Source organism: Engystomops pustulosus, chromosome 1 (assembly GCF_040894005.1).
Source record: "Engystomops pustulosus chromosome 1, aEngPut4.maternal, whole genome shotgun sequence".
In the NCBI taxonomy this organism is placed as follows: domain Eukaryota; kingdom Metazoa; phylum Chordata; class Amphibia; order Anura; family Leptodactylidae; genus Engystomops; species Engystomops pustulosus.
Window position 1 is genome coordinate 110502376 of NC_092411.1, and position 22889 is coordinate 110525264.

Here is a 22889-nt window from a genome sequence, read left to right on the forward strand (position 1 = left end):
GCTCCTGCAGGCAGCACATCTAACACTGCCCCTATTCCCGTGCTGCAGCCAATAGACTATGCGGTCTGGCCCACTACATGCGCGGAACACGCCCACACGCCCAGCTTGGCACCGGAACGCTTGTCCAGGCATAGTAGCTCGTGTAAGCGGCGGCTCCACCCTGTGTGCGGTAGGTGTGCGCGTCCCAGCCACGCCCAGTTTCCTACCATCGGATCCCACCAGCCGTGACTGGTTGCTCCACCTCTTGTTCGTGCTGCTACCGAGGAGCTAGTAGCCGCCCGGGGAAGTGACAGCGGCCGAAAGTCCTGTGTGTCAGGTGATGAGGCCTGGGTGATGGGTGCTGCGGCAGTGGGGGGAGGATGCGGTGGCCGCACCTGCCGCGCTGTGTGTATACGGGAGTTGGGGGGTGACGGGCAGAGCCGCGGTTTGTTGTCATGGAGACATGATGCGTCCTGTGTCATGTACCCCAGTGATGGAGCGGGGCGGCCTCTGTCATGGCTGCGGGCGAGCTGTCTATAGGTGTCATGCTGTGTCACTGGGGGAGTCCTATGGAAGGCACAGTGGTGGCTATTGGGGGATCTGAGGCCCTTACAATGTGCATGGACCCCCGGTCCTGAGCTCTGATCTGTATACATGGTTTATTACTCCTCATTCATAGCTGTGTGCATCTCCTTCAGGCCCGATGGCCATCTGTAGGAAGTATGGATGAAACTTTATTTCCTGAGGAAACCTCAGCTGCCGGGCTATACAAGCTTGCTGGAGAGGCAGGGCCCTATAGCAAACCTCTGAATGGGGCCCCACTTACCTCTAAAAAAAATATGCACATCATATACACAGACATACAGCATATACACATCACATATGCATGCACATTTAGAGCATATACACACATACAGCATTATCAGATCCAATACCCCAGATGGTGGGGCCCCCTGACACTGTGGGCCCCATAGCAGCTGCTTCCCCTGTAGTTACACCCCTACCTGCTCTTCTTTCTGATTGGTATACAGCCATGCCCATGGTCCTGACCGCTTTATGTAAAATTGGTCCAACAGGGTCTTTCGCAAGTTGTGTGCCAGCAAATCTAATGGGATATCTTGGCACACGTTGGCCCAGAGCAGCCCCTGCACAACCTTTGTGGTGTAAGTATTTCAGTGTCAGATTAAACCATTTCCAATAGCTTCAATACAATTTAGAGATCTGATACATTTATAGCGATCATAACCCTTTAACCAGTAATCCTCCAAATTTCCAGAATTTTCAGCTTTTTATCATATCAGCCTATTACACAGAATCCAGATTAGCACTAGGCATGACACCATACACAAGTCATCTCAACCAACACTACGGGTGAGATTTATTAAAACTTGGACTAGTGTATAAGCCTTGATACAGGCGCAATTCCTGGAACACGGCCAGGACCGAGATAATTTCACCCCTTGCACCAACTCCATACAAGTGGGCACATGGAGGGGCATCGAGTAGGGCCTGTCGGACTGCGCCATTCCTAGCACAGGTTATAGAAACAATTGTTCAGCTTCCAGAAATGTGAAGGGACCCAACATTTAGGACCTGTTGCTTGATGTGCTGCAGAGTGTGTGTGTGTGTGTTTGGGGTAGGGGCTGATTATTGCAGTCTGGGACTATAGTAAAGCATTCAGAGAGCTTCACCAGAGGACACAGTGGGCAGAGGGGTCTATCTGTAACTAGGGGTCGTCTGTAAGTTGGTTGTCCTTAAGTAGGAAACCTCGTGTACTGTGGCAGATAGCTATCTTCATTGTTGGGCAGTACAGATGACATAAGCTCCATGCCTATGGGCGTGCTCACACGTTGCGTTTTAGTTGTGTTTTCATTGCGTTTTGAAATGCATTACAGCAGTTGAGGAGAGATGAGTTGCCTGTGCGTTAACATCACATTTACACTGCGTTTTGTAAACACAAATGTCAACAGTAATGTAATTAGGCTCTGTAATCACCTCTCCTCAGCTGTTGTAAACGCAACCAAAATGCAACGTATGAACGCGGCCTCATAGTGATGCTGCAGCTTTTCTCCCCTCATGTTCATACAAGTCTCCTCCTACTTACCGCAGTTCAGTTTGTGGTCCTTTAAAGGGGTTGACATGGGAATTTTTTCTCACATTGATTTTTAGTTGCATGGAGTATTAAAATGATGAAATTATGGGTCCCAAAGACTTGCAGCATTTCAGGGTGGTCGCTGCTAAATGCATTGAGTTAATAAAAAGCATTTGGCGTATTCCTTCATAAAGAAGAGTTATTTGGTCCTCATGTATTGTGCAGGAATTGAGATTTACAAGCATTTTCTAGCATTTTACTTGACATTTATGACTTACTACTTGAGATTCTGTAGTGTCTTTGTAGAGACTTGTTTTAGGTAAGTAATTTTTCTTGGTTTACAGCACATTCCTAATGAAGGAGAAAAGTATATATAGTTGTCCAGGAGACTAGAAGACATTCCAACAAGATACATGGCCTAGAAACATTAAAGGGACTTGTAACCACCCACACGTCCTTCAGAACCATTTGATTGAGTGACCAGGAATTACTTATGATAACTACAGCCCTTTCAGTGTCAATGGGAGCCAAGGCTGAATTGAAGGCTTCTAGCCACTTCAGGGAAATGGAGCCAGCTGCTTCCAGCTTACTGCCATGTGTTCACACTGCCCTAAACAGCTGATCTGGAGGTGGGGCTCACAGATGTTGCACCCACTGATCAGCTATTGATTACCTATTCTGAGCATAGGGTTGGTTTAATCCAGACAGCCCTTTAAAGGACACCTGTCATCAGGTCTGTGTCACTAGTCCTGTCACCACTACCTGTTGGAGCAGCTTACAAGGATCCATCCCAGCCTTTATCTAGTTATTTCATACATTAATCATTATAAAATCATCATTTCTTTATCATATAAATGAGGCTGGTCACATGGTCAGAGGCAGTGATGTCACCCCTCTTACCCCTCCCCTCTCCTCCCCCTGCTCATGTCTGTGTGTAATGTATAGTAAAGCATTGCAAGTGTGTGTGCTGCATCTGCTGACATGCTGCATCCTTCTAATATACAGGTGAGAGACACAGACATCAGCTACACATGAATCTGACATGTTCTGCTGTAACATGGCTGCCTGGAGCTGCTGTATCTCTCCTAAACACACACACATGTACACACAGGCTGCAGGGGGCGTGGCCACCAGCACCAGGAAGCACATCATTATACAGCCTCACATCATTATACAGGCTGTCAGTTAAGCACTGGGGGTGTGGCTGTGCCTCCCACTCATGAATAGAGTGGACAGCTTGAATATGCTAATGCTTCATTGGACATTTCACAGGTCATTTGCATACAGCTTTAGAACCTCATTGCTTAGGTTTACAGGCATGTAGAGGGACAATGAAGGGATAGAGGCAATGCTCTCTAATGGCAGTTTATAAAAATATGTTTAGTTTAGGGGGGTTATTTTGCATGACGGGTTCTCTTTAAGAAAGCTGGGAAGAGCAGCAATGAAAAAGTTGAAAGTACAGTATAAACTTTTTTTGGAGATGCTAAGCCGTCATTCCATAAGGGCCTGTGGTTGGTTTATTGTTTTAAAAGTCCATGGACCGATGCCCTATATAAAGAACCCGTTGACACCAGTAGTAATAAAGACATGTATTACCCATGAAAGATTAGTCCTTTGTTATCTTTGTATTGTAAGATTGTACTGTTCGTCTAATATTCCTCCTCAAAATTTAGGAATAAATTGGCAATTGGAAGTTATCACCGTTGTATGACATTAGCAACATGGTTCGGACTATGTTAGCACAAAGTTGTCTTTATTTTCAATGATTTCTAGGAGTAGCAGCATAGGTATAGTACACGTCTACATAAATGACATTTCCCACAATCTAATAGATATGAATCATCTTTTCTTATTATGTTCAGAAACGGACATGTCCCAAGAGTTAGCACGTTCTATTTGGGTGGGATGTTCTGAAGAGATAAATGCATAGACCCATCTGGCATCTGGACACAAGTGCATGGGACATGGCATATCATTGATTGCCATGGTGAGTTGCTACTGCAAGTATAGCAACAATAGGCATTTTATATCTTTTACACAATTCTCTTCTCAAGGAAGTTGTTAAGTTATTACCAGATGCCCTCTCATTATAAATGAATACATAGAAGACAATGGAAACTTCTCTGTTGACAGAATCTATAGCAACAGAAGAGCCCTCCCAGAGCCAAAGTATGAAAACAATAGGTTTTAAAGGGATAAAGACCTGTCCTTTTATTGCTTTGGCTGCAGGGGTGACGTAGCAAGAATGATTCCACCCTGTATTATACAAGGTGAGTCCTCAGAAGTCCCTAAAGACCCTTCTATTTCAGAGACAAAGAAGTAAAATTACATAATTTAAAACCCAAGCTAGTAATTGGTGAGTGGGCATTTTAGGCTATAGACAGCTAATTTATATATAATATATGATCCAAGTTTTCCAATGGGAAGGTGGTCATGTAACATATCAAAGAAGACCAAAGTTGCCTCAGAAATTGTCACAACAAGGTTTTCTGTGGGTTCATAATGATTGGATCCCTTGCTTCCAGCTGTGTTCAGCACCATGGACAACATGTCAAATAGCTGTGCATCACAGGACGCATTCCTGATTGTTGTTGAAATTTGATCCAGTATGGTGGGCATGTTCTGCAGATGACCTAAGAGATAGGCCCCCTCAACAATTACTTCCTGGGGAATTTTGGTATGTCATTTTACTTTTCATTTCTTAGACCTGACTCGACCACTATCCCAGCTTGCTTTATGTTGGTAGAGAACAAGAAAGTGCTTCCGCATCCCATGATCCAGATTAAACGGTACAGCAATTTCTTTTCCTCAATGCTTTAACCCCTTAAGGACGCAGGGTTTTTCGGACGATTTCTCGCTCTCCAACTTCAAAAATCCATAACTTTTTCATTTTTCCGTGTACAGAGCTGTGTGAGGGCTTATTTTGTGCGTAACAAATTTTTCTTTCCCGTGATGTTATTTATTTTAACATGCCGTGTACTGCGTAGCTGAAAAAAAATTCCAAATGTGGAAAAATTGAAAAAAAACGTCACGTGCGTCACGTTCTTGTGGGCTCAGTTTTTACGACTTTCACTCTTCGCTCCAAATAACATGCCTACTTTATTCTTTGGTTCGGTGCGATCGCGGTGATACCAAATTTATATAGGTTTTATTGTGTTTTAATACATTTTCAAAAATTAAACGAATGTGTACAAAAAAGAAAAAAAATTTTTTGCCATCTTCTGACGCTAATAACTTTTTCATACTTTGGCGCACGGAGATGTGTGAGGTGTCCTTTTTTGCGAAATGAGCCGACGTTTTCATTGCTACCATTCTGAGGTCTGTGCGATATTTTGATCATTTTTTATTTCATTTTTTATGTTATGTAAAAAGGTGTAAAAGTCGCATTTCGGACATTTGGGCGCCATTTCCCGCCTCGGAGGTCACCGCCGGCCGTAACCGTTTTTATATTTTGATAGATCGGGCATTTTGGGACGCGGCGATACCTAATATGTTTGTGATTTTTACTGTTTATTATGTTTTATATCCGTTCTAGGGAAAGGGGGGTGATTTGAACTTTTAATATTTTATTAATTTTTTTTAAACTTTTTTTTTCTTTTTTTTTTCACTATCTTTTAGACCATCTAGGGTACATTAACCCTAGATGGTCAGATCGCTCCTACCATATACTGCAATACTTCTGTATTGCAATATATGGCATTTTTGCAGCACATTCATTACAATGAGCCACTGGCTCATTGTAACGAATCTGCAGCTGCCAGATAGCCTCGTGTCAAAAGAAGACACGAGGCTACCATGGCAACCGATCGCCGCCCCCGATGACGTTCGTGGGCGTGGCGATCGAAAAAAAGATGGCGGCGCCCGCGCGCCGCCGTCTTTTAAATGCCGCCGGCGACTTTGCCGGCGGCAACGGGGGGGTTAATAGCCGCGATCGGTGCTAGCACCGACCGCGGTTATTAGCGGTGGGGGTTTTATGCATTTTGCAAAAACCCCCACCTCTGTATGAAGAGGACTCAGCCCGTGAGCCCTCTTCATACATCCCTTATACCTCTGCGCCGTAGAGCTACGGCGCAGAGCGTTAAGGGGTTAAACAAATTTTGATGAGATTTTTATACCATCAAAGTCTCAAGCATGATAAGCCAGGGACACTTACTCATAGATCCAGGCACAGTGACTGTTGTAATGCTTTATTTGTTATCCATGGCTTCTTTATTTCTAAAATCAACTTTTACAAGTATGCTATTGAGCCCTTGCCCCTCTGTGATCTGGCTTTACAGCCTGTTACACTGTCTCCCCCTGCTTCCTTAGCAGTTGTGCTTAGATCATAAAGAAGGTTCTATAGAAAGTTGCCTTCTGTTACAATTCTGCTATAAATATTGGAAAAAAGCTGTGGGCTGCTGTACTATTTTTTTCTGCAATTTCTTAAGGGAAGGGGGATAAGAATGATCCTGCAGAATGCAGGTGGAGCCTTACTTTGTTACTGCAATGACTTAAACTCAATTTAAAGCGAACCTAATATTTAAATTAACCCACCTAAAATAAATACTTCATTATCAAAAAACATTGCCCTTAGGCCGGCGCCACACGTAGCGCTTTGTCTGCGCTTGCAAAAGCAGACAAAGTCGCGCCCACCGGGGTGGGCCGAGGCCCGATCGCATTGGCGTTTCTATGGGCGCGACTTTGTTTGTGTTTGCAAGCGCAGACAAAGCGCTACGTGTGGCGCCGGCCTTATCCCTAAATGGTTCCTTTCCATGGCTGTAATATTAAAATATCAGTTTGTTAAGTTGTATGCAACTCACCTGATGTGAACCCATCACCAAGTCAGTCCTGCATGGTAAATTTTAACTGCATTGCCCTGCCTCCATGTTCCTGATTGACAGGTCTCGCTGCTAGGCTGTGTGGAATATTGAGAAAGAACTCTATTACATCATTGGGCACTTCATATCATATGGCTAGGGTAATGTGATCTAAGGTCCTTTTCCATTTGCAATGTCTACCCCATGTATATATCTGATCACATGAAATCACAGCATGCCTCCATGAATTTCTACTCCCCTGTAATCCCCCCGTTGACTGGGGCGGGCTGAGCAGAACACACCCCCTCTAATGGCAGGTAATATAAGTTAAAGTTGATTTATGGGGATGCAATGGAAACAATTTTTATCAATAACTTAAAAGGGCTCTATGGGAACTTGTCAGTAGATGTATTGGTGAAAATGTGGTTCCTTTTAAGGGTTACTACATACATAACTACATGGATTCCTGGTTATGTAGCTCCGGATATTTGTGTACACAGCTATGGGGTTTTTCCAGTGCTTTGTAAATAAAGCTTACTTTATCTAAAATGAATCACTTTGCTAGTATTTCTGGTAACATTTTTTTAACCTGTGGATTTATTAATTTATATCTTAGTTCTCAAACTTGCGGCCCAGATATACTTCCCCCACACGGCCAGTGTGAAAGCGGCTTAAGATGTAAACAGGGCGGACAAGGATACACTTGTCTACATAACCACGTAGGATTATCCACCACATCTGTTCTGTTCACATTTCTGGGCTGAAGACCTTCATCTAAACTTGAAACACTGTAAAAATGATGTCAATGTAGCATTTATTTGTGATGGTAACTAAGCAGTCTAGAAAGTTTGCCAATAGGGGCTTACAATCTACAATCTTTTGGTTATAAAGCACCAACTTGAAATCTAAATATGGAAAAAGATCTCTTTTCTGTACTGCTTCATGGGATATTTGGAGTTTGAGGGAATCTGTCTTTTTATTCAAACCACAAAGTTGAAAATTCTTAGTGACGGTATTTCCAGACTTGATTGAAGGTGAAACGTTGCTGTTTGGTGGCAGAAAAAGACATAATTTGCCGTTGCTGCTTCATCGCAATGTTTTTTTAAAAAATATTTATATGGCTTGGTCAGGCCTCTGGAAGCTTGCACCCCCTATTTTCCCATTGGTGGCCAGGATTTTAGAAAAAATAAACCTGTACTTACCTCCCAACGCCCTCCTGGCCCCCAGTGCTGCTTCAGCTTCCGGACAGTCGAGATGTCTAACCATGTAGTGTAGTCAGCCACATCAACCTGAGCTCAGCGCGGCTTCACTGCCCCTGTTTGTTTGCGTTGGGCACCTAGTGTAAGGATTGCAACGTTGTAGGGCAGGAGGTAAGTACATGTTTGTTTTTTTTAACCTGTCCCATCCTGGCCAACAATGGTCTTTTTATACCTACGGATTACCTCTTTAAAAAGCTATCATCATCTGGAATACCTAATGGATGGTTAATAGATGCATTTCCCACCTATGGGACACTCTCCCAACTAAAGAAACCGTGATCTATCTAGTGGCTGCAGAGGTTAGAGAGGTGACACAATATAGACCGCATGAACAAGGAGGCTTAAAGGGGTTGGCCACTTCACCTCATGTTTTTTGTAATGTGTGTGTAAGTGTGGGGGGTAGGGCAGGGTATTTGGTAATTTTCCAATATACATCTTTTAAAAGGTCTGCACCAATTTTATGATTTGAAAAGTGAAGCCTCCTGTCTCTTACCTCATCAGCCAGACCTTCCTGACTATAAAATGGCCACAGCTGGTGATGGAGATCCATCTGCAGTCATTTTATGGACAGGAAGGTCTGGCTGATGAGGTAAAAGACATGAGGCTCCATTTTACATATCAAGAAAGCAGAGCAGAACTTGTAATAGATGTATATGTAAATTATCTAATATGTTTTTTGTAATGTGTGTGTGTGTGTGGGGCAAGATTTAGTAAAGTGGCCAACCCTTATAACTATTCTTGGGAGTTCCATAGAAATGCCACCATGATTCTGTTGTTGGCAGATCCCCTATTCCTGCAATTGATACTGGTACCTGTAGATATACCATAAATGTCCCAGATCAGAATACGTCAAATTAACCTCTTTGGTCTGGTCCTCTGAATCACTGAGGAGCACAACAAGATGGTTTCTCTGTGGATTTCTAGGACTGTCACATAATACTGGTATTTCAAGAGAATACTTGTAATAAGAGAAATTGTTATTAAGTGTCCCTTTTTCTTCTCTTCTTTTCTTCTTGTCTTCAGGGATTGAAATGGTGGAATAAAAATAGGACTTCAAAATGAATAAAGTGAAAGTGCCTACAGAAAAATGGTGAGTGAAATCTTAGTTGTCAGTTTGGATAATTGAGGTCAGCAATTGCTTTCCACTATATAATGAATCTGAATTGTGAATGCGAGACTAAGGGTGATGCCACACATGGCATCGGTTTTTGACCAGTTTTAATTAAGATAATTGGTAAAACCTGTCAAACACGGATGCCTTTTTTAATGGACTGTTTAAAAACGGACAAAAAACAGGTCACGCCATGTGTGGCATCACCCTCAGAACTAAAGTTGTAAATAAATAAAGAAATCTACAACCTGAGAGGAGGTATAATAGGGGGACAACGACCTATTTATGGAAATAAAGATGATATTAGAGTTAATATTGATCCTCTCTCTGCACAGATTTTTTTGTTGGGAGGCAGTGATTCTCAGCACCATAGATGAATGTTATATTGTAATCCCAGCTCCCAGGGAAATGCTTAGAGCAGATGGAAGTTCCCACACATATTCTACTATTCCTCCCCTGTATACAACATAACATAAGATGACTCACACTTGGGGGCAGTTTCCTAAAAACCCCATAATGCTTTTATACGTACCTCCTTTTTATTGGTCCTGCCTCAAGTCTCTTGATGCTGTGTGCAGTCTACTTCCACCATGCTGCTGTTTTTACAGCATACATACTAGTTCTACATATAGTGAATCAGCAGTGAATATATATAGAAGGGGGGGGGGTTAACTTATTCCAAACTAAAAGCTAACCAGGAATTTCCACTACTACAGGACATAAAAAAGAAATCTTATATTCCTCTATGTCTGTGTAGGATAGTGTACAGTTCCTTTCCTTTTGCAGTACAATTGAAATATAGCTTGGGTCTCTCTGGAAGAAAGAAGAGCCTAACTCACAACACTATGTATCACTATGCCATTATGCAGCTTTAGACTCTTGGCACTATTTAGAAAGCATGCTTTAGCAAATACCCATATATACCTGTGTGTAAGCAGAGTTTTTGAGCCCAAAAAATGTGCTGAAAAAATACAACTCGGCTTGTACACAAGTGTATAAAAAAAACTAAACTTACATACTCACCTTCCAATGCTCTGGGCGGCTCCCCTTCTTCTCTTCTTTTAAAATAATTGGCAGAGATTTGTCCATGCGCTCTGTCCGCGGCACACACAATGACATCAGTGGCGTCATAGTGTGTGCACGGTCAGAGAGGATGGATGCCTCAATGCTCGCTCTATTACTAGTGAAGAGGAGCTGCATGGAACATCGAAAGGCGAGTATGGGAAGGGGAGTGGGTGGCAATGCTGCTGCAGGGCATTTAATCACTAGGGGGCTGCTGCAGGGCATTTCATTACAGGGGGCTGGGCTGCAGCATGGAGCATTTCATTATTAGGGGAAAGGTGCATGGGGTATTTCATTGCTGCGGGAGGCTGCCTGGCTCGGGGATCTCCCACCCTACCCTTATACTTGAGTCAATAAGTTTTCCCAGTTATTTGTGGTAAAATTGGGGTCCTTGGCTTATACTCTAGTATATACAGTACATCTCCAGGGTTTGTGACCATATATTCTAGTGAAAAAAACAACCCTCTTAAATAAAAATTTGTACACATCGATCATTGACTCTTTTCTGGCTTATATTAGAATCACAAGTACAATGAATCCCACTTTGCTGTGTATATCTCCTCTCATTTTAGGAGTAGTCTTTTCATTTTATCAGTTGGGCAAAAAAAATCATATTTGCTCTCATATTTGAAACTTGCTTACCAAAAGAGAAATCTGTGACTTCATTTGTTTAACTGTAGCTACTTTATTGTTCCCATGATTTCTGAGAATATTCAGCAAATATTAAAATAAAGCAAAGTGCACAAAAATGTGGATATATTTAACCATGTGTTGCTATAATGGGACTGCCATGGTGCATAATATTTTGAATGACCTATGCAACCTTCATGTGAAAAAACAAAGTTCCCATGTTTCACAAAGTTTGTGCTCGTGCTTTGCCATTATCACAGAATTCCTTCTATTCCACAAACACTAGATTAGATTGGAAAGAAAATTCAGACAGCTGCTGTGCTGTGAGCTGCAGCAGGGAAGTGTAGCATATAAAAAATGTGTATTTCTTTATAGTTTGTTTGGAATTTTATACATTTCTGCATACTTTCTGATCATATCTATGCTACTTCAACAAGAGTAACATGTAAGACGTAGAGATAAGAGGACCCAAATTTTATGGTCGGGTCCAGGGTTTGGGTGCGTTGTCTACATACTTGCCATGGCTATGAGGGCATCGGGAAACCCTTAAACTTAAAAGCAATCCTGCTCATCTAGCCTAGTGAAATTCATACCATGGATCAAATTTTCTCATTTTCATTTGTTGATGAAATCACCCAGAAATGAAGGTTTTTTTCTAGTTTTTAACCCCTCCAATGCTGCAGTTGATCTTGAAAACAGTACTTAAAGGACACCTGTCATCAGGTCTGTGTCACTTGTCCTGTCACCTCTACCTGTTGGAGCAGCTCACAAGGATCCATCCCAGCCTTTATCTAGTTATTTCATACATTATTCATTGTAAAATCATCTATTCTTTATCATGTAAATGAGCCTGGTCACATGATCAGAGGGAGTGATGTCACCCCTGTTCCCCCTCCCCTCTCCTCCCCCTGCTCATGTCTGTGTGTAATGTATAGTAAAGCATGGCTAGTGTGTGTATGTCATCTGCTGACATGCTGCATCCTCCTAATACACAGAGACACAGACATCAGCTACACATGAATCTGACATGTTCTGCTGTAACATGGCTGCCTGGAGCTGCTGTATCTCTCCTAAACAAACACACCAACACCCACACACACCAACACCCACACACACCAACACACCAACACACACACACACACCAACACACCAACACACACACACACACACACACACACACCAACACACACACACACCAGCACACACACCAGCACACCAGCACACACACCAGCACACACACCAACAGACACACCAACACACCAGCACACCAGCACACACACCAACAGACACACCAACACACCAGCACACCAGCACACACACCAACAAACACACCAACACACCAGCACACACACCAACACACACACCAACACACCAGCACACCAGCACACACACCAACAAACACACCAACACACCAGCACACACACCAACACACACACCAACACAACAGCACACCAGCACACACACCAACAAACACACCAACACACCAGCACACACACCAACACACACACCAACACAACAGCACACCAGCACACACACCAACACACACACACACCAGCAAGCACATCATTATACAGTCTCACAGTCATGCACTGGGGGTGTGGCTGTGCCTCCCACTCATGAATAGAGTGGACAGCTTGAATATGCTAATGCTTCATTGGACATTTCACAGGTCATTTGCATACAGCTTTAGGACCTCATTACTTAGGTTTACAGGCATGTAGAGGGACAATGAAGGGATAGAGGCAATGCTCTCTAATGGCAGTTTATGAAAATATATTTAGTTTAGGGGGGTTATTTTGCATGACGGGTTCTCTTTAAGGGCTTGTATACTGGCCATGCCACCTTACTGTTCTCCAGGACCTATAGCTAGTGCAAGTTGCATAAACAAGTAAGAGAGCAGCACAGTGGATAGGAATCCGCTTCAAGCATGGAAGTATCGGAGGCAGCTTAAAATGGCTCCATTGAGTAGCTAAAACTATGTCATTCGGATGAATAAACACTCAAGAATCTTTGGGAATGCTGCTTCCATGGAGGATCTCTAGAGTGGTATTTCAGGCGTCATGTGCATCTACCATACAATGTTATACAAATGCATTGCATCATATTGTATCAAATGATTGGAGACTAGAAACGAAGTAAAAAGAATAGTTTGAAAAAGTTTTTAATACTTTTTATGTTTTTAAAATATCTTTCAAATCTTCCTTGTTGCAAATAATAAATAAAACAAGTCTGTTTCTTGTTTTTATTATTATTATAAGAAGCAGCCGGTGATTATAACAAAGGTATGCTAGCATTTGGCACTTGTCGTGCTTTTTAGAGGTTAAATGATGTGGTAGATTTTCTCTAAAAGGGTTTTCTGGTCCCCATCGCTCAGTAACCGTTATCAGATAGACCTGATAATCTTTTGTGAGGGAGGGAGTTGAAACTTTTAAAATTAAATTCTTAGACCAATCCATTTTTATTTTTTCCATTGAGATGCATCTTTTTTTTCTTTAATTTTTATTATGTATATTTGGATAGTGAGATGACAAAAATATATTTTATTTATCACTGAGAAGTTGATTAACTAACTTTTTTTTTTCATTTGTATTGAAAACGATGTAGAATGAACAACTAGTTACACCTGGTCTCACAGATGTTACTGTTGATTTACACCACAGTTAGCATGTACTCAAGAGGAAGTATGCAGTCATCCACCTATAGAGGGCAGTGGAAAGATAATCTACTGGTATCCATTTACTGGTATCCTGTCCAGATGGAGGAAAGTTTGCCACTACGACACTTTGGCACATTTTATTGTACAGCTTGACATGACAATGGAAATGTGCATAAAGAAAATTCCCACCTTTTGTGTGACAGCGGTTTTGACATTAATCCTCTGGTGACTTGTTATACAACTAATAAGATAATTCTGTCATGCATGGCACTTTTTGGCAGCGATTCTACATCTAGGTTTAGGAAAAATCGATGTGATCATTTATAATGGTTGCTACCAGCCCAGCAGATGTTTGCTTTTTGCGTCATACAGAAGCCGGAGTTAGTGTCTGCAGCGATGGGATCCCAGCCATTGTTTATACATTAGCAATACATGAGACCAAGAGCCTGTTTAATGGAGCATAAATTCACCCATCATGCCGCTCTGGATACTGGACATGTGCTGGTTTGTTATACATTGCTGTTAAAATTAACTGGGACAGGCCCTTAAAGGCTTTAGAGTCTCTTACAAAGAATCTTAAGGAGAGACGGTAAGATAAACCCTCTTAAGTGGACACTGTAACAATGTGATCCAATTGCCATTCATTATTAAAAGGGATATTTAAGGTTGGTGGGTTATTGAAGAATAGTTTCATGTGACCAATAGATGAAAAAGCTCTTTAAAGGCCATCTACCAATTGATTTACTGATGGTAGATGTCCCAAACTTACTTGCTCGTCCCATCTGACAGGGGATGATATCTCTTTTATATAGTCCTGGGACATCAGCATTGTTCCAAAAAAGATATTGAAAAGACCCGGAGGAGCTCAGGGCAATGTTACCCATGCAGGGCCGCCGATAGGGCAGTACAACTGGTACTGCCCTATGGGGCCCGGACTCTAAGGGGCCCTATGGGGCCCGGCCGGTGGGGTAATATTACGTCAAACTTCTGGCCCCGGCTCCTGAATGGAGCCGGGGCCAGAAGCTGCGGGTGTCGGCTATATATTATAGCCGACACCCTCCTCTAACACCCGCGATCGGAGATTTCTCCGATCGCGGGTGTTAACCCCTAACACGCCGCGGTCGCGCTGACCGCGGCGTGCTAGGGGCATTTAACAGGATTCGGACCCCCCCGCGGCGCTTACCGGGGGGGTCCCGCTGCTCTGATCGCAGCCCCGGGACTGCCGGTGCCCGGGGCTGCGCGATCTTCTTCCGGGTGCCGGGTCCGTGCCTCCTGGCAGGACCCGGCTGTGACACACTGAGCATGCGCAGCATGCTCAGTGTTTCACATAATACAGTGTAATACATCTGTATTACACTGTATTAGGTGAAGAATAGCTTGAACAAGTGATCAGTGGATCACTTGTTCAAGCTAACCTGTAAAAGTAAAGAAAAAAAAGTTAAAAACACTGAATAAACACAATTTTTAATAAAAATAATTAATTAAATAGAGTTAAAGTCCCCTAAACACAAACATTCCCTATACACATCTAATAAAGTAAAAATACCTGAAAATCACCAAAACCCCCCACATATTTGGTATCACCGCGTCCGTAACAATCTGTACAATAAGTCAGAAACATTATTGGACCCGTACGGTGAACGCCGTAAAAACAAAACCCGAAAAACTCGCCAAAAATATAAATTTTCATAAAATCCCTTTACAAAAATGTTCTAAAAAGTGATCAAAAAAAGTTATGTGCCCCAAAATGGTACCAATTGAAAGAACAACTCAACACGTAAAAAATAAGCCCTAAACTAGCTCTGTCAACCAAAAAATATTAAGGTTAAGTTCCCGAAAAGATGGCGATGCAGAAACAAATAAGATTTCCTCTGTATTAGTTTTTCTCCAGTAAAATTGTAAAAATAAATGAAAAACTATATAAATGAGGTATCACCGTAATCGTAGTGATCTACAGAATGAAAATATTATAGTATTTTTAGTGTATGGTGTACGACCCCCAAAATATACAAAAAAAAGAAACCCCAAATTGACAATTTTCTTTTCCTCCATACATTAAAGAGTTAATAAAATCTCATCGAAAAGCTATAGACCCACTTAAATGAAGTATTTGTAAAGTGCATCTCATGTCGCAAAAAATAAGCCCTTAAATGTCCAAATTGCCAAAAAAATAAAGATTGTATAGCCAATAAAAAGTGACAATGCATAATCTGCTCTGAATGGCGCAGCTCCCCCTCAATGCCCTGGCGTGTGCCCATACAGCAGGTTACCACCACATATGGGGTATTGTTATACGCGGGAGAGATGGGGGATCAAATTTTGAGGAGCGTTTTGGAATTTTATCCACTGAGAATTTGTACATTTTATGAAAAACACATTAATTTAGCCAAATAAAATGTAATTTCGAAATTGCATCCGATTTTGTTTTAACCCCTGTAAACCAATTAAAGGGTTAACAAACTTCATAAAAGTTTTTTTACGTACGTTGAGGGGTGTAGTTTCTATAATGGAGTAATTTATGGGGTTTTACTTTATTTAGGCCTCTCAAAGTGACTTGAAACCTGAGCAGGTCCCTCAATAGCAGGATTTAGCTTTTTTTATGAAAATGTGAAAAATTGCACGTGACGTTCAATAGTATGACTCCTATTGGCAATCTACCAGAAGAGTGTGCCTTGTCGTAGCAACAGGCCTCAAACCCTGTTTGTGAAAGGTCACTGCGGGGGGCAGGAGGCTTGTTCGGTTTTGGGGTGTGTTGGGGCCCAGACACTTTTGCTGTATGGGGCCCCGAATTTCCTGATGGCTGCCCTGTACCCATGTACCTCGTGGCACCTGTCCTCGACCACCGATCTGCTGATGTCTTAACCGGGGGCGAAGGGGGCTTGCAAATATTAGCAGGGGGTGGAGCCAAGAGGTGCTCATGTGACGTAGCACTAAACGCCTCCGGCTCATTTGAATATCTTTATAAAGTCTTTTTTAGAACAATGCTGATGTCCCAGGGCTTCAAAAAAAGTGAGATCATCCACTGACATGCCCTTTGATGATAAGATTTTAGGTATCTGGGCATAAAGAAAATATTTATTCTTTTTGAGGTCTTTAGGATCATCAACAATACATAAGGAATTACACCATGTCCTTCTTTATTATCCAGAATTTTGACCAAAATAAGGAAGCTGCATGTAAAAGAAATGGTGTTTCCATGGGATCATGTGCTGAAAGTCAAACACCCTTGATAAATTTATCATCTACAACAACAGAGGTATTGCTATTTTGCTGGTCTGGAGAAATTGGGTGTATGTTAATACAATGCTATGGAGAAAAGACAGTCACAATAATCTTAGAGAAGAAGTTGTTGCTGCCCATCAAATGGCCATTTTCATTATGGCAAATATTATGTTATATTTTATGTTGGCAGTACTGCACTGGGAGGTCAGAGTTCAGTGCTTTGTTCAGGTGCTTCTCAGTCAGCTTTTTAGCCAAGTCATGTTCACCGGTGCTCCATCTTTACAAACTAGGATATTCCTGGTGCTCCTATTGACCCATTCACATCTCTGTGGGAGTGATGAACAAAGCCAAGCATATAATGCAGCAAACTCTTCATTCATGCTGTAGGAAGGTTGTGTGAAGACCCCCTTTGTTTAGATCAGGATAATGTATTCATGACTTTTCCTGTGAATATGACATAAATATATGCCTTGGGAATACCTTTTTAAACATGGTGATTGAGTCGTGATGATATGGGCTTTTTTTTCCTATTCATTAAAAGGCACCTGTCACCAGGAATGGCACTGTTGGCATTTGACAGGTTCCAGCCTATGCTATGCTGATTTCAAAAATGGCCTTTGTAAGCATTGTGAATCATTTCAGTGCCTCATAAAACTTTATTTCACATCTCCTGACTAGGGGGTGTCAGCTGCAGCAGCCTGTGTTTCAGTCTCATTCATTCTTCCTCTACTCCACACTCTTTTCCCTTCGTCCATCCCATTTTCCTTCAATGTGCATTGGTCAGTCAGGGAAGGGGGATGGTGTAGGAGAAAGAAATGCGTGTAGGAGACACAGGCTGCTACATTTGGCCTTTGGATCAAAAAATGTTGCTACCCCTTGCCTAAATCCTTAGATCAGGAATAGAACAGACATATAAAGGAAATTTGGAAATTTTTATGTGTTATTTTTAAATGCATATGTTTGTGGCGTCCGCCTCGGTCTATTTTATCACAACTCCAACTCCACCAAAATTGTCTCTGACTCCACAACTCCGACTGGTTGCACAGCCCTGGTTTCGGTTAGTAACAAACTTTTCCAGCTTTGGTCCCTCAGACACAGTAAATAAAGAAGCTCTCTATAGAAGTACAGAAAGCAGAGATCTAGAAAACCATTAGGAAAGTATCAGTATCAGAAAGTATATTTGAAAAATTATAAAACTTTTCATTACACAAATAATATCAATTATTTACTGAAAGTGGCCAACCCCTTTAAGTAAAACGAAGTAGTAGTTTTGCCTGGCAGCTGCACCTTAAGATGCTGGGACATGGTGAGGGGTGCATGACCATTATCATACGCCTGTGCACGAGCATCGGTGTATGATAAATTCCCCCCCCATGTGTTTTCTGTGTAAATAATGCAGAACACCTTCTGCTCACTCCAGAACACATTCAAATTGCATTTCATTTTTCAGTGCAGCCAAAATGCATAAAAAAAATGCAAGGTGTGAACGCAGCCTCAGTACGGCGTGGTTTCTTACTGGTGGATGTCTATTAGAAACAGCGAGGTGGCAGCCATTTGTTTGTGATGAGTGTCACCTCTGGATTGTGGGCAGCAGTGACGGGGTTTACATTTCAGGTGTCAGTCCTTGGTCTTATAACAGAGATTAGCAGCAGTGTCAGAAGCCAATGCGTCTATTGTAGCCTATGTTTGACAATCCTGGTGTCATATTGTGAACACCACACATGTCCTTGGCTTTCAGCTCTATCTACCTTGTAGTAATCATGGATTCTGACTAAAAGACCATATTCAGTAATATTGACTTTGTTCCCTTCACTCTCTAAATATGGTGTTGGCTAATTTTAGTTCTTGAGGCAGTATTTTATCCCAGCATTTCTGTTTTCTTAATAATTATAACACGTCCTAGGGGAACACTAGTTATTATTACTATATGGTTGACTTTGTTGATTAAGGTCACTATTTTTGTTGTTTTAATAAACTCAGTAGGAAAGAGTTTGCTTAGCGTCTTTTTAACAAAATATTATTACATAGAATATACTTTATTATTTCAAAAGACTTCTCCTGAAGGAAAAAAGAGGACCGTGACTCTACGCCCTGGACGGACCCCAGTGCTCCTTGTTCTATTTCACCAGGGCAACTTGAGCCTGCTCATTGGATGGAGTATACCTGTGACTTGTGAAGATAGCAGCCCAGCTGGCTGTGAATTTGTTTATAGGAGAAGATTATCATTTAATTTTCTACTATAAATACATGTCATGCTAACACAAATCATGCTAACATATCATTCTCTGCAGTTGACCCCTTACTGCATAAAAAGGTAGAATAGCCCTGAAATGCCACATGGGCAGACCAGCCATTATGACAACAGTGGTAGAAACCTCATTGGGCGAGTGAGGGTATTTAGTGGGCCACTAGTGACCTAAAGTGATTGCCCCAATATACTGATTCTGTTCCAAGCACTTGTGAAGACAGAGAAGACACTAAAAGCAGGTAACGGCTCCTCCCCTCCCCCCTTCACACAACCGAGACCACCATCATATTTCCAAGCATACAGGAACAGGGGTGACAGTTTAGCCAATAGAATACTTGCACCACAAAAAGGAAAACAAAAATCAAAATGTAGAAAGCATAAAATAACACTTTATTAGATCAATTAAAATGGATTATTATTATTTATATTATTTTTTTTAAGTTTTTTTTTTTTGCTTTTTACATACATCAGTACAAAAACTCACACGTAGACACCTTAGGGACAGAAGAGAGAATTCCCTCCCATTGGTCATCGGAAATGGGGCCCACATTCCCCCTCCCATTTTTGCTTTAGATTAAGCGGGAAATTCTTTAGACATGCTTCCAGTAGATGGTTATACAATAAATATATCAGGCCAGTGGTCTCGCCCCTAGCATCTGTAATTGTTATTACAGGAGCAGTGCTAGTGGTAAGCGTTGTTGTGGTTAGTTGGGTATCCCACGCATGACGTGACTGCAAAAATTTGTAAAACTGGCTATGTGGCAACTGAAACTGCTCCTGAAGGTCTGAAAAAGGTTTAAACGTTCCCTCCGAGTGTAGCTGAAGAACAAATTTAATACCCGCCTGTTCCCAGGGGGTAAAGCCCTCCAGTCTGAAGAATTCCGGCAGTTTTGGGTTCTTCCAGATAGGGGTAAGAGTGGTGCAGCCATGTACCTCCAATAATTGTTTGATTTTCCCCCCGACCTTCACCATAAGAGAAAAGGTGGGAGTCCTCGCCCCGGGAACCCAGCTTCCAGGGCTGCCATTAAGGGCTTATGGGTTGTTATTTTCCCAATTAAGTTAGTGACCGCTCCATTCACCTCTTCCTCTCCCCATCCTCTCAGATGTTGTAATTGAGAGGCTAGAAAATAAATCCAAGGGTTTGGGGCCGCTGGACCTCCAGCATCTTTAGACCTTTGTAATGTCTCATATCTAATCCGTGCCACCCCCTCTTTCCAAATCAACTCTCTAAACAGAGATCGGAAATTATGAAAAAATCGGAGGGGAATCCAACTGGCGTGTTGTGTGTGATATATAGCAGTTGAGGCATAAGTATCAATTTTGTTAAATTCACTCTACCAATTACGGAGAGCGGGAGATTGCACCATGTTGCAATTTTGGCGGTGAATCATGCAATGAGAGGGGTCAGATTAAGGTGTAGGTAATCTTTAACTCTAGCCAACACCTGTACTCCAAGATATTTGAAGGTGCTAACTAGTTGGATGGGTGTATCAGCTATCACAGAGCCTTCTACTAGTGGGTCAATAGGCATAAGTACTGACTTATTTCAATTTATTCGTAACCCAGAGAAATCCCCAAATTGTCCTATCACTGTGATGGCATTTTTTAATGATAATCCTGTGTCTCCCAGAAAAAGTAGCAAATCATCCACATATAGAGCTATTTTATCCATATGCTGATTATATTTAAGGCCTGTGATCAATGGACTCTCCCTTAACAGTTCTTCCAAAGGCTCTATTGCCAGGGCAAACAGCAGGGGTGACAGCGGGCACCCCTGCCTTGTTCCCCTTGACAAATTAAAGGGTTGAGACAGTATCCCATTGGCCCTGACCCTTGCTCTGGGGCCCACATATAGTAGCCTTACCCATTTCCTAAAGTTCTGTTTTTTCCAGTACCGCCCACAGGTACTCCCACTCAACGCTGTCAAATGCCTTCGCAGCGTTGAGTGAGAGCACCGCCCGGTTCCCCACATTATCTGCCTGCGACTGAATATTAAGAAATAGCCTACGTAAATTAATCGCCGTAGAACGGTTAGGCATAAATCCCGACTGGTATCTATGTACCAATCCATCTATAACACTTATCAGTCTTCGGGCCAAAATTTTTGTCAGGATTTTAATATCTACTGTCAGTAATGAAATGGGTCTGTAAGATTCTGTTAGTTGTGTATCTTTCCCCTGTTTGGGTATAACCACTATTACCGCCTCCCTCATGGATTCTGGCAAACTCCCATTCTCAAAGGCTGCATAGTACACTTCTAATAACTTTGGAAGAAGCATCTCTCTTAATTCCTTAAAAGTTTCTGCCGGCAGGCCATCTAACCCTGGTGCTTTATTATTTTGGAAGGAGTCTAGCGCCTCCTCCAATTCATCCATTAGTATTGGCTGATCCAATGCCTCCCTTTGTTTCCTTGTTATTGTGGGCAAGTTAATCCCATCCAGATACGCCTTTATTTCGATTATTTATATTATTAATAATTGTTATTTATTATTATAAAACAAATTAATGTAAAAAGACAACATGCATATAAAAAGTCCACCAATGGTCAAATAACTAAATATACATAATGAATAGATTATAGTAGACATATATAGATGCTTGGAAGGCAGTGGCGTAACTAGACCCTTGTGGGCCCCGATGCAAACTTAGAATTGGGGCCCCCATATACATAAACCCTTGCTGTAGGCTCCATCCTGCACATAATATTTTAGAATACACATATTTCACTATACACTATACAGACATATGCACACATACACTATATATGCTTAACACACATGTATAAACACAGCATCATATATACTCTGCACATACAAATACACCCACTATGTATACGCTACACGTAAAAATACACCAATACCATATTTAAGAAACACTAAAATACAGTTGCACATAAATATATATCCCCACACCAAAACCCTAATACCTGAAGAATACGAATAGCAGCACAGTAATGAATACACCACATACATAAATATATACCTGCTGGGAATATGCTACACATTACTACACAGGACCCAAAAAATTACTGCGCACCATCACTTACTGCATAACTCCATCGTAGCTCCAACCTTCTTCCTCTAATCTGTCCTGGTCCTCATCTTGGTGGCTCCTCACATATGACGGTTCATGTTCTTCATCAGTTACAGAACTTTGATAACTTCTCCACCCATGACTTATTGCTACAGAATTCACGACAAGTCGTCTTCAGCTCTGTGCAGCACATCCCAAAACTGCGCCCCTAAAACCACCACTGTCACTTACAGTATAATGTTACATACATAAAAACCTATCTTCTAATTTAAAGATGACGCCTACTGACTGTTGTACGGCAACGACATCCTTTTATTAATTTAAGTTTACTCCCATTCATTAATATTTAGCAAAGCAGTATCCCATTAATTTATATGTAACCCTGAACCTGTCGGAGGACAGCTCTGATAGAGCTGAAAGCTGCAATAGGATATCCGGTGGCTGCACAGATTTTAAAATGTGACAGCCGCGCCCCCATCCCCTACAGCAGGGGTAGGGAACATATGGCTCGGGAGCCAGATACGGCTCTTTTGTTGGCAGCATCTGGCTCTCAGACAGATCTTTAATAAATAGTGATGGCTGCTGTGTCTCTTGGACTGATCACTGGACGCAGGCAGTGATGTTACCGCTGCCTACGTCCTTTGTACGACCCACGTGCCATCGTCTAAGCCTGGGTCAAAGAGAAGAGCGTGGGAGCAATGAGGAGCTGGCTGCAGGGAGCGCACGTAAGTGAATATTCTTTTTTTTTTATGCTGTGACTACCTTTCTGCTGGGAGCATGTTCTGTGGCTACCTATCTACT

General features: G+C 42.0%; 2 protein-coding genes across 4 annotated transcripts in view; one reads left to right on the forward strand and one right to left on the reverse strand.

Annotated features, from left to right (window-relative positions):
• PRXL2C (peroxiredoxin like 2C) overlaps positions 1-416 on the reverse strand; it is a 29747-nt gene extending 29331 nt beyond the window's left edge. Inside the window, exon 1 of the mRNA XM_072150866.1 lies at positions 207-416. The gene's annotated coding sequence lies outside the window, so the exon portion shown is untranslated. The remainder of the gene's footprint in view (positions 1-206) is intronic.
• AGTPBP1 (ATP/GTP binding carboxypeptidase 1) overlaps positions 114-22889 on the forward strand; it is a 98643-nt gene continuing 75867 nt past the window's right edge. Inside the window, exons 1-3 of one of the 3 annotated variants that reach the window (XM_072150860.1) lie at positions 176-316; positions 4777-4860; positions 9150-9216. In XM_072150860.1, coding sequence (XP_072006961.1) covers positions 9185-9216 — 32 coding nt within the window. In that variant the 5' untranslated portion in view covers positions 176-316; positions 4777-4860; positions 9150-9184. The other 2 variants (XM_072150862.1, XM_072150859.1) reach the window with 2 other exon arrangements.